This window comes from Urocitellus parryii, chromosome 3 (genome assembly GCF_045843805.1).
Source record: "Urocitellus parryii isolate mUroPar1 chromosome 3, mUroPar1.hap1, whole genome shotgun sequence".
In the NCBI taxonomy this organism is placed as follows: domain Eukaryota; kingdom Metazoa; phylum Chordata; class Mammalia; order Rodentia; family Sciuridae; genus Urocitellus; species Urocitellus parryii.
Genome location: NC_135533.1, coordinates 45597251 through 45609290, shown reverse-complemented (window position 1 = coordinate 45609290; position 12040 = coordinate 45597251). Strand labels below are relative to the sequence as shown.

Here is a 12040-nt window from a genome sequence, read left to right as displayed (position 1 = left end):
TAGCTAGAATCTGAAGCCAGGTCTGTTTTTTTCTTTTTTATTATTCTTCTACTTGTGTAGCTTAAAAAAAAAATCATCAAGGCAACTTCACATATGTTGTTCTATCTAATTTTCTACCAGTTGACCCCATCAGGGCACATACATTTGAACTGAAGTTATTTATTTTCAGCTCTAGCAGTTTGATGAAAAAAATCAATTATCAATTGTATTATTTCAGGGGCATGTCCTATTATCAGAGTGCCTTCTAGATATACTTTTTGTGTGGATGTATGCTTTGGGATAAAATTAATATGACTCAAAATTTAGCTTAGTTATAATAGAGGCACTTCTATATTAAGGAACCCTGTATTGAATAATTTCTCAAAGTAAATATAATAGTGATGCAAACAATTATATTCTAATTTCCTTGTATAGACACCTATTTTCTCATTCTTCATTTGTTTGTAAAATGCTTAGTTGATAGTATCACAGGAAGATGGGGAGACTGTGCATGTTGCTGCTTTTCTTGAATTATGCAAATGGCTTTAAATGTTTCAAGGCACAGTGGATTGTCACAGTATAATCTACAGATACACATAAAACAGAGGCAATATTTAAAATAGAAATGTGTAGGTGGAAATCAAGGGGAGTCAAATGTTAACAAGAAATGCAAGGTTCAAATTAGGTAAAGGAAACCCAAGGAAAGGTTGAAATTGGTATTCTGATTTGGTAACCTCATCATGATTTCCACTGATATTTATTGAATACCTACCTGCTCTGTGATAGGTGCTATTTAGGCATAAGGAATAAAATAATGCTTAGGAATGAGATATTGCAGGCTGACACTCATGGTCTGGCTACTGAGTGAGCACTGTGACTTGGGGGTAATGCAGCCATGGAGTTGAAAGCCTACATGTTTGATACCTGAAATACAGTAGACAGGGGATCCTGAAGTGCAGAGGGAAGGAGAAAAAGTAAGCTAGTCAAGAACAAGTGTTAAAGTACTGGAAAAAACCGTGGCACATTGCAGGCTATGACAACTATGTACAGGAAGAAAGAACAAATCAATATTGGATTGTGTTTCATAAACTAGCACAGAATGGCATTTATAAGTCAGCATATCTGTATCATACCTCACATTTTCTGAAGCCCTTTCACATATATCCATTCCACCTTTACAACTGCAAAAGGCTTTATTTTTATTTTCACTGTGCAGATGAGCAAACTGACATGGGGGCAGTTAAAGGATTTGCCAAAGATCACACAAGTGTATTTTCAAGCTGGGAATATTTTAACTCAACATTCAGAAGTCTTTCCACCATGCTAGAGAGAAAGCACCTAAAGAAGAGAGGGCTAATTGCTTTGCAAGCTAAATTGGTACAGACCATCTCATCAAACCATATGCATTGGGAAAGTTAGCATGAGAGGCACATGCTAACACCAGTAGGGCAACATATACATGCTCCCAAATAAAGCTGAGGACAGCAGATGATTGTGTAATGAAATGTGATATGACTGTCCACTTCAGACCATAGCAAAGCTCAGTGGACGCTGGTACTTTATTCTTTGCTAGTTATGTTCTGTTGAAACCATGGCTAACATTATACTTTACAGATGCTTCATATCCAGTCCTTAAACTAAATGGTGACTGACTGATTCTCTATGCAGTAATCAACATGGGGATGACTTTACCAACAACTCAGATCTCATGGAAAAAGAAAATTTAGGAGTAAATGCAGTTCATCCTAGTGTGTTGCACAAAGGGCAGATTTGACATTCATATTTAAGAATGGAAATACAAGACTGAATATTTCAGGCCAATGTAATAACAACAAAGCAAAGACAGCTAACAGTGAAGTTGCAGCTTCAATTAAAGTATAGATTTAATTCATTACAAGAAAGTTTTATAATGTTAATGAAACTTGTGCTTTCAACCTCAAGGTCAAATAGGGCTCCTGAGTATTAGTGAAATAAAATAAAAAGCAGGGTAATTGTTTTGTATGGGAGAGCTTGCATCAGATGAAAACATTGGAAATCTGAAATACATGATCATTTTGGAATTTTCTTAGAGTTATAACAGTGGCCAAATGAAACAGAATTTACCCTCTTTCTCCCATAATCAGTAATCTCAATTTTGAGTTTGGAATGAGAATTTGGTTTAGGTATATATGCTTGATGTATTCATTCCTGTGGATGCCTAGGTCATGGTATTGCTAACCCACTGTAATACTCATTCTAAGAAATCAAACGTGATATCATGGATCCATAGGCCTGGCAATTACTCAGGTATTACACATGTTGCATACATCCGGGTACTTGCCCAGGACCCTGTGCTGGGTTCTTTCAACAGGTTCAGCTTGGGCTTTTGCAAACTCATCAGTGACTCCAAAAGGCAGGAAATGAGTCATGTCAAGTGGGTGTTCAAAGGATATAAAATCAGTCCAGAAATCTGCATGGTTAACCCCAAGACAAAGTGAGCATATCTGTATCTCCTATTCTCCTTCAGCATATAGAATTATATCCATGTCCATGTTTTATCCTTGGAGACATCTGGCCTTTTGAGGACTGCTTTGGTTGTCAATGTAGCAAGAAATCAGTTTTGAAAAGAATTTAGGTTAAGGATCTGAGAGAGCAAAGGTATTCTGCCGTGTCATTTTTCTCTAAGATAGGAAAAATGATCTAGCATGTAACTACTAATCATTTGTCCACTGTACCATAGGAGCAAATATAATTTTTTGTGTCTAAAGATCTCTTAATTAAATATTAAAGAGAGTGCAGAGACTGAGTTGGAGTACTGTTGCTCACCAGATTTCTTTAATCAGCATTTCAAGACTGAAATCTTTAAATGAAGTCCAAAAAAACACAACACTTGGAAATGAGAAGTGAGGAGATTGAAGCTGACTATGAGTCCTACATATACTGAGAATAAGAGTAGCTTGTAAAATGGATCCCCAAAGCAAAGTACTACTTTATCTCTTGAGCCAATTATCATTTTCAAGCCATGCTGTTGTCTAAGAAATCATGCAGTTCTATATTCTTTATTTTTTTAAATAAAGGGACTATGACGGAAGCAAAATGAATTTTAGTGCTTTACATTTTTATAGTATAAAGATTATATTGTGGACATAGCAGAAAAATCAGGTTAATTTTCTGTATTGTTTAATGTTTTCCCTTCTTTGCGCAAAAATTGTGAGTATTGAAACTCAAAGTGTAAATTCTGGCAGCTCACAATCCTGTATCAGCCCACTCTCTTCCTTTCCCTGCTACCCCTTGTTCAGAAGCTCCTTATGTAAGTGACCTCAGCACACTCCAGTCAGAATGGTAATTACAATGCGTACAAGTAACAATAAATGTTGGGAAATATGTGGGGGAAAAGGCACACTCATACATTGCTGGTGGGACTGCAAATTGGAAAGCAGTATGGAGAGAAATTAGAAAACTTGGAATGGAACCACCATTTGATCCAGTTATTCCACTCCTAGGCCTATACCCAAAGGACTTAAAATCAGGATACTGTAATGACAGGGCCACATCAGTGTTTATTGGCTCAATTCACAATAGCCAAGTTATGGAACCAACCTAGGTGTCCTTCAGCAGATGAATGGACAAAGAAATGTGGTATATATACACAATGTAATATTATTGAGTCATAAAGAAGAATGAAATTATGGCATTTGCTGGTAAATGGATGGAGCTGGAAAATATCATGCTAAGTGAAATAAGCCAGTCCCCCAAAACTAAAGGCCAAATCTGTGGATGCTAACACACAAGACTAGGATAGAGGGGAAAGAATAGAAATCTCTGATTTATCTTTCTTTTTTTTTTAACAAATATTTATTTCTTAGTTGTGATACCTTTATTTTATCTGTTTATTTTTATGTGGTGCTGGGGAACGAAATCAGGCCCTCACACATGCTAGGTGAGCGCTCTACCACTGAGCCACAACCCCATCCCTCTGGCTAAACTTAAATATCACCTTTATAAAGAAGCCTTTCTGCATCACGTGGTATAAGGAGCTTCCAGTCACTTCCTAGCAAATCTCACTTTTTCATTTTTCCTTTTATGTAACACATATTTATTATTATCATGTAACACATATCTTATGTGATGAGAGACACAGAAAAGTACCTGCCCTTGGTGAAGCTTTTACTTCAGTGAAGGGAACAGTTGATGATGAATGCTGCCCAGGACCCTCACATAACCCTGCACTGTGAGGCGGAAGATTCATGAGCTCAGGGCTGTTTTATTCCTGATGGAGACATTGAGAGAACTTTTAGAGAGCTCATTTTTTCCTCACACTTTTGCCATTTCCTTATGTAAATTTATCTCGACAGCGGGGGAGGTGGGCAAAAAAGAAAATACATGACAGGGATACGATGGCCCAGCCCTCCAAAATGTACTGTGCACATTCTCAAACATTATCTACTTTGGGCATTCGTTTTCTCATTTGTAAATGGGGTAGCCTCATTCATTTCACAAAGTTCTTGGCTGGATTAATTATGAAAGTGCCTGATATATAGAGTGCTATCCAAAAGTTGCTAGATTTTTAGTTCTAATCATCCTAATTTCTATCCTTGGGTATCTGAGCACTGAACTGGCATTTCTAATAGTTGGATATACATTTCTGGGTTGCTCAAAGTCAGTGTTTTCACAGAATTAGTTACCCTTCCCCATTTCTCTACCTAGGGTTGATGTGTCTTTCCTCTTCGGCATCTAAATCCAGTCAGTCTAATTTATTTTATTTTATTTTTCTTGTATTATATTGCTTGGAGGTGGTCTTTCCTGCCAATTTGCAAGGCCACCATCTAGATTCAGGTCCCCACCTCCGGTCTGCTCTTTGTTCCCTTCTAAGGAATCATCAACCTACCTAATTGGCGCTTCCCTCCCAAACTAATCAGAATCCTACAATTGAACTATTTCTCATGTCTTTCTTTTTCAGAAACTTTGAGAGGTGCTACCTTGTTACCATGGTGATAGATTTTAAACCCAGTAGTATATTATTTAAAGCTCACCATAATCTGTCTTAAATCAACATTTCATCTGCCTTTCACTTTGACCTCCTAACATTTCTCTGATAGATGGATCTTATTCTGCTTCCTTGACCCTTCATTGGGCTTTTTGGCTGCCTCTGCACACTTGTTCATGTGTTTTACTTGCCTAAAAATTTCCTCTTTTTGTTCCAGATCCCCTTAGTTTGTGTTCATGTGTGTTCTCCATTATAGGAATCCTCATTTTTTTCTTTCTTTCTTTTTTTGGTACCAGGCATTGAACCCAGGGGTGCTTAACCACTGAGCCACTGAGCCACATCCTCAGTCCTTTTTTTTTTTTTTTTTTTTTTTTTTTTTACTTGAGACAGCATCTTGATAAGTTGGTTAGGGCCTTGCTAAGTTGCTGAGGCTGGCTTTGAACTCTGCCTCAGCCTCCAGGGCTGATGGAATTACAGTTGTGTGTCACCACGCCCAGCCTTCGTTTTTGTTTAATTTTATACTGTACTCAAGTTTTTGTGCTATCTATTTGCCCATGCGTACCTTGTCAGACTTTCTGAAATTCTTTTATAAATCTAAGTGCCTCCCATGATAGCAGCTTACTATTACTTTTTTTGCATTGTCATCGGTAGATGATATTTTGCTTTATACTATGCTTTTCGAAGAATGCAAAAGAGGTCTCCATTGCCTACAAGAGTGAGTTATAATATGCTTACAGGCAGCACATTGAACTTTTTGGTCATATTTCATTCATTTTGAAAAAAAATGAGGTTTAATTTCTCAGAGAACTTGATTACGGTTTATTAAGCTTTAAAGTGTAAATTCTTCTTTGGCCTCTGACAAATACTGGCATTTATAAAAGATTTGTCCTAGGAGCAAATAAAAACACCCACTTAGATGAGTATTGCATGTTATCTGTAGGTGTTTCTAAGCTTGTTGAAATTTTCCTCATCTGCTTAGTTTCCTTGTCCATTAGATAAATATAACACTATATAATATCTGATTTGTCTTTGATAACCATACTTCACATAGTTTTGTACTAATAGCAAACTTTTGTTTTTCTTTTCTTAATAAAATATTTATTTTTTTAATTCTAATTTGTTATATATGACAGCAGAATGCATTGCAGTTCATATTACACATATAGACCACAATTTTTCCTATCTCTGGTTATATACTAAGTATATTAACTTTTGTTTTTCTACAGTACTTTGGAAGTCTCCTTGTCATTTTCTGCGTAGAACTGGCTTGTGGTGTTTGGACATATGAGCAGGAACTTGTGGTGAGTTCAAAGAAATATATAATCACAATATAAAACAATATCTAGTTCCATGTAGTAAGTCAAATATTTTAGAGTAATTTCAGTCCACGATTGTTAATTTGAATGTTCATACTACATAACATGCTTCGTAACAATGAAGTCCTAATACTTCTGAAAAAAAAAACTTGTCTTTTTTGTGTCTAAAGTATATTTTCAAACCTTAATTTATAATACTTTATTTGGTATACTATGGGACATGTCTGTAATTCCACAGATTGCTTAGATGTGGATGTTAGAGATAAAGCTAGCATATATTGTTAAATAATTTTCCAACTTCTGAGTTAATCATAGGAAATATCTGCATGTATAACAGGATTTGTTTGAGAATGCTTGAACATACCTCCTTAAAGCCTTCCAAGATACCGATCACACAGAACAACCCTGGGACCAGGAAGCTTGCATCTCCTGCTTGCTAGAGGCTGAATCATCTTCCACTAAAGGAAGTGTGCTTGGGGAGTTGCTGTATGTTGACTGCCATCTAGAAACACTCTCACAGCTGAGGGTTGGCTACTTGAAAAGTGCTCTTCAGCACCTTTTCTCTTACCTCAGCCATTGAACTGGCTGGAACAAATTTTATAGCTGTATTAGCATGAATGAGGCTAGGAACTTCTCAGTCTTAAGATTCTACTGGTCAAGTTTGGTTTGTCTCTCACACTCTACTTTTACTCACAATGGGTGTTAGTTAGTCTGCTCACTTCAGTGATGGAAATTTGTGCATTTATTATCCGTGGGGTGTTGCGCCTTTGCATGTCTGTGAATGCTGGCTGTTTTCATGGAAGCAGGCCAGATTGTTTCCACCTTAAGCATCGTAGAATAATTCTGTTTCAGCAAAATGGTGCTTTCAACATGTAATCCTTGGACCATCTGTAGTAGGACTTACCCAGGGTGATTCTTAATGGTGCACATAACTGGGCTCCAGCCCAGATGTGCTAAGTCAGAAAGAGACAGCAGGGTAGAGGGCAGGGCCAGGGACCCTGCATTTGTGATAGTTTTAAACATTTTTAAATTCAATAGCTCTGAAGAAAAGAGGGTGATTAGTTTGTATTTGTTTGAGAGGGAAGAGTGCATTAGACAGTTGTGTTAATAATTGAACTCATTTCTGGCAACTGATGCAGTTATTAAAGATTGAATGGTGAACTTGCTACTTCTGTGAGGCTGTTGTGAATATTAAGTGGCAGTCTACTACAGACTGGTGGGTACTCTGCATACTGCAATTTACATGTAAATGATGCCTTGGTGCTGTCACTCAAAGGAGCCCCCTGGAGGCACTCCTACCAGAGTGTAGCTACTCTGAGGAAGAGGAGTGGATTTATGAGAAGTTGAAAAGTCACTCCCGCCCTGTTCTCTTAGCTGCATTATAATATAAAGTGAAGAATTTTCTTCAAAATGAAATCTACCAAGAAAATATAAATTCTCTTTTGGTCTTTGAGTTCACATGTTCACTCCATCCCTAGAAATTTAGTATATTTAGGAAGGTGAAAAAGTAGTTGGGGAATTAGTTTTTGGGTCTTTGTGGTAAAGAGATTGTTGAGTTTCTCTGTTTTCAAATAATAAATTTCTGTCCCTTATAGTCAATCAATAGAGAGTAAATTTTACAACTAATTCTTGATCCCTTTACCTCAGCTTTGGATTGTGTTCTGTTTGATAAGTAACAGATTGTTTTAGAAATGAGTTTACTTTCTGTGGATTTTTAAAATGGATTTTATTGTACATATGGAATACTGATATATGATCAGTCTCCTAAGTAATAGCAAGTTTAAAATGAATTCATTTAAGGAATTTGAAAAGGGATTGTTTTTAATTCCAACATACTTCTAAGAAACACGAGGAAACTCAAAAGAATTTGTATTTGTTTAAACACCCCATTCTATTAAGGGACAATCTGCAAAAGGCTTCTGAGTCCTAGTACTAAATGAGTGCACACTGCCATTTCAGTTGAGGGCATACATCATTGTTTTGCTTGCATAAATCTTCCCCATTACCTCACCAGGATAGAGCAAAGGCTGTTTAAAAGTAAAATGTGGAAAGCAGTCTTTAAAAGAAAAAAAAAGTTCTTCACATTTTTTATTGCTTCTGCACTAATAACAGTGAGAATGAAAAGTGCCATTAAAGTTTATTATCTGCCAAATTTTGCAGAACCCAGCCTTTACATAGAATGAGCTTTGTGCTTCTAGCAGTTCCCTGCCTGTTACTTTATGGCCAGATCCCAGTATTTTGTGCCAGAACCTCAATGGTCTCCTCTGTTTTCTTACCACATTTGGTTTCAGAGTGATTGTGGTCACCATGAAGAAACAACCAATATTTATTTTGGAAAGTTAAAAAAAAAAAAAAGTAAAAGAATGTTCTATTAGCTAAATCAAGAGACTTGACATCAATCTAGTTCCCTGTCATTTTTGTTGCTTATACGTGTTTACCTTTTAGTCATCATTCCTTTAGATAAAATCTGTCAATAACATTCTTTCAGATGACACATCTCTTGAGAATTTATGTTACTTCCATTTATTTTATGCCTCAAAAGCTATGAGATAATAATAACTCATAGTGGGTAGCTTGAACTTGGGTTAGTTCCCTGAACTTTGTTGAAGCCATATGAACACAGTCAGCTCAGTATTTGAGGAACAACATTATGTGCCCAAGTGTTTGTATGTTTTCTGTGAAGCCTTATTTCCAATTTTTTTTAAAAGGAAAAATTGAAGAATATCTGCGATCAAGAATTTTAAAACTATTTCTATCAACATTGCTATGTTTAATAACATTTCAAAAATTATCCTAATCTTGAATTATAGTAGAATTTGTCTCTCCCCTTTTTATTTTCAGGTTCTTGATTTTTGTGTCATTTTTTAAAATGTCAGGCTTGATGCCCTGAGCTTTATTTAGTCCACAAACAAATAGAAATTTGAAATAGGATTTGCAAATTCTAATACATTCTGAATGTATGTGTCAATATATGAGTGACAGCGTTTTTAAGTATGTGAGAGTATTAGTGTTTGAAAAAATGTGCTTGTGTGTTGATATAATTTTTTCACCCCCAGGTACCAGTACAGTGGTCAGATATGGTCACTTTGAAAGCCAGAATGACAAACTACGGCTTACCTAGATATCGGTGGCTTACTCATGCTTGGAATTTTTTTCAGAGAGAGGTAAGTGCTATAGTTTTGGGGTGAAGAGTATAGTATAAGTATCACACTTTCAAAACAAGTATTCAAAGATTTGGCTTTGGTCATTTTTTTTTGTGCAGAAAATTAAACCTATCATTTAATTGTCACTGGTGTAATTTTTTATGGAGAAATACCTTAAGTTAACTCTATACTCTGTTTTTTTTTTCTCCCATGAATACTGTTTCCCTTTTATTTCACCCAGTTCATATACATTTATTTGGAAGTCATTTTTCTAAATTATTCTGAAGTTTCTTTTTCATGAGTTATTTTGCAATTATCCAAGTTTTTATTTAAATAGATATTTTTTCTCATGAATTTTGGAGCTATCTGTATTTCAAACATCTCTTTAATTTTTTTTTAAAGATTGTTCTCATTTGGGGGCTGGGTATGTGGCCTAGTGGTTAAGCGGCCCTGGGTTCAAATCCTGGTACCAAAAATAAAGAAGATTGTTCTCATTTAGGAGTTTGGAGTCAGTACATATATCATTAAGGGCATGAACTTTCTAGTCAGAAAGTTCTTGATTCAAATCCTAGCTCCGCTGCTTAAAGTATTATGTGAGATTTTGTAATTTTCTTAACCTCCTTGAGCCTCAGTTTCCTTGCCTATAAAATAGGTGTAATAAAAGTACCTATATCCTGGGAGTGCTGAAAAGTTTAAATGATATCAATAAATTTAATCTCATTTAGTTTATGGTTATTAATAACACTAGGAAGTATAGAGGCTTTTAGCTTTTCTTAGATAACTGCCATGTAGCATTTTATGTGGCAGTGTATGCATGTATATAACCATTTCAAATGCAGTCTGTATTTAAATGTTGAAAACTTAAAGTTGACCACTGTTCTTGCTTCAGACTAAGCTCTTCTCCCAAGCAATTTCCTTGTGTTTAACATTCCCACCCAGATGATCCAGAAACTCAGATTCCTTTAATTCATCTTTGTGATGGACTGTGAAGCAGTCCAACGAATATCTTACCCAGTAGCCAGCTCTCTGCTTAATTATTCTGTCTTGGAGAGGGACAGAGGTTCAAGTTCAGGACAATCTCCAAATCTGGCTCTTTGTCTTACAATTGTTGAGATGGTAAAATTATCATTGTAACACAGATTTCCTGTTTATTTAAATGCTTCCTGACTTTGTTTGTTTACTGCACATTGGTACTAAAAACAACACAAAGGGAAAATATGTGAGGCATTAGGAAATTTATAATAAGCAATGTTCAGCTACTGTCCTGGGGAGGAGCACCCCAGAGCTATTTGTTTTCTGGAATTTATGATGTAGACCATGATAATCCAATAATCCAGGTTAAAAAACAAAACAAAACAAAGTGAGGTGTTTTTTGTTGTTGTGTTTTTTTTTTTCTGATGACTTAAGCTAATATACATTGGATAGACAATGTATAAGCACTGCACTTGACAATGTGCTATTTTTAGAATTGTCACATGGTAAGCTCCCTTCTTCATGTCATAAGGCTATTCCACTAAAAGGAGTGGAGATGATCTCTGAGCACCCTGAAATAATTTTTCTAAGGCTCTTATGTTAGTCTGCTAGGACTGCCATAACCAAGTACCACAGATGTGGTGGCTTTTAATACAAATTTATTTTTACGTGGTTCTGGAGGTTATAAGTCCAAGATCAAGGTGCTGGCAGGGCCTGTGTCTTCTTAGGCCTCTCTCTCCATGGTTTATTGTGTTAGCCACCTTTTTTACTTTATGACAAAAATACATCACATAAACAGTTTAGAAGAGGGAAGATTTATTTTGGCCTGTGGTTTCAGAGGATTCAGTCTATGGCTGGCTGGCTAAGTTGCTTTGGGCTTGAGGTGAGGCAGAACATCATGGTGGAAGGGCATGGCAGAGAAGAGTTGCTGGGCTCATGACAGCCAGGAAGTAGAGAGAGAAAGAGAGACAGGAAGGAGCCAGAGACAGAAATAGTTCCCAAAATGACACCATGTGATCTGTTTCCTCTAGCTATAGCCCACCTGCCTACAGTTACCACCCAGTAGGTAGTCCATTGTTTCAGTCAGCTTTTTCACTGCTGCGACTAAAGGATATGACCAATACAACTGTAGGGGAGCAAAAGTTTATTCTAGGGCTCACAGTTTCAGAGGTCTTAGTCCAGAGGGAAGCAGCTCACATTATGGTGGTCAAGAAGCAGACAGAGAAACTCTACTCTCCAGATACAAATATATACCCCATAGCCACACCCCCAATTAACCACTTCCTCCAGCCACACCCCACCTGAATCTAGTCACCACTCAGGGATTAACCCACCAATCTGTTAATTCTCACAATCCAATCATTTCTCCTCTGAAACTTCCTGTATCGTCTTACACGTGAGCTTTGGGGGGATACCTCATATCCAAACCATAACATTTTGCCTCTGGCCCCCAAAAGCTCACACTCATCTTGTTATGCCAGATTCGTGGGACCCCAATAGACCTCCAGGAGCTGAATCCATCCGATGCAAGCACACACAGTCTTTATTGCAAGCCCGAGCCTGGACTCACAACCTTCCCAATGCAGCAGTCCCAGGGAGTGAGTCCTGGTCCTTGGTTCAGTGAGATTTTATAGGTTTTTTGGGGGATACTCTATGTGTCACAA

At 36.8% G+C, this 12040-nt stretch overlaps 1 protein-coding gene across 3 annotated transcripts in view; it reads left to right on the top strand.

Annotated features, from left to right (window-relative positions):
- Positions 1-12040, top strand: part of Tspan12 (tetraspanin 12) — a 73182-nt gene that overhangs the window by 33236 nt on the left and 27906 nt on the right. For all 3 annotated transcript variants that reach the window (XM_026388713.2, XM_026388712.2, XM_026388714.2), the window contains 2 exons: positions 6172-6246; positions 9318-9425. In XM_026388713.2, the coding sequence (XP_026244498.1) occupies positions 6172-6246; positions 9318-9425 (183 nt within the window). The remainder of the gene's footprint in view (positions 1-6171; positions 6247-9317; positions 9426-12040) is intronic.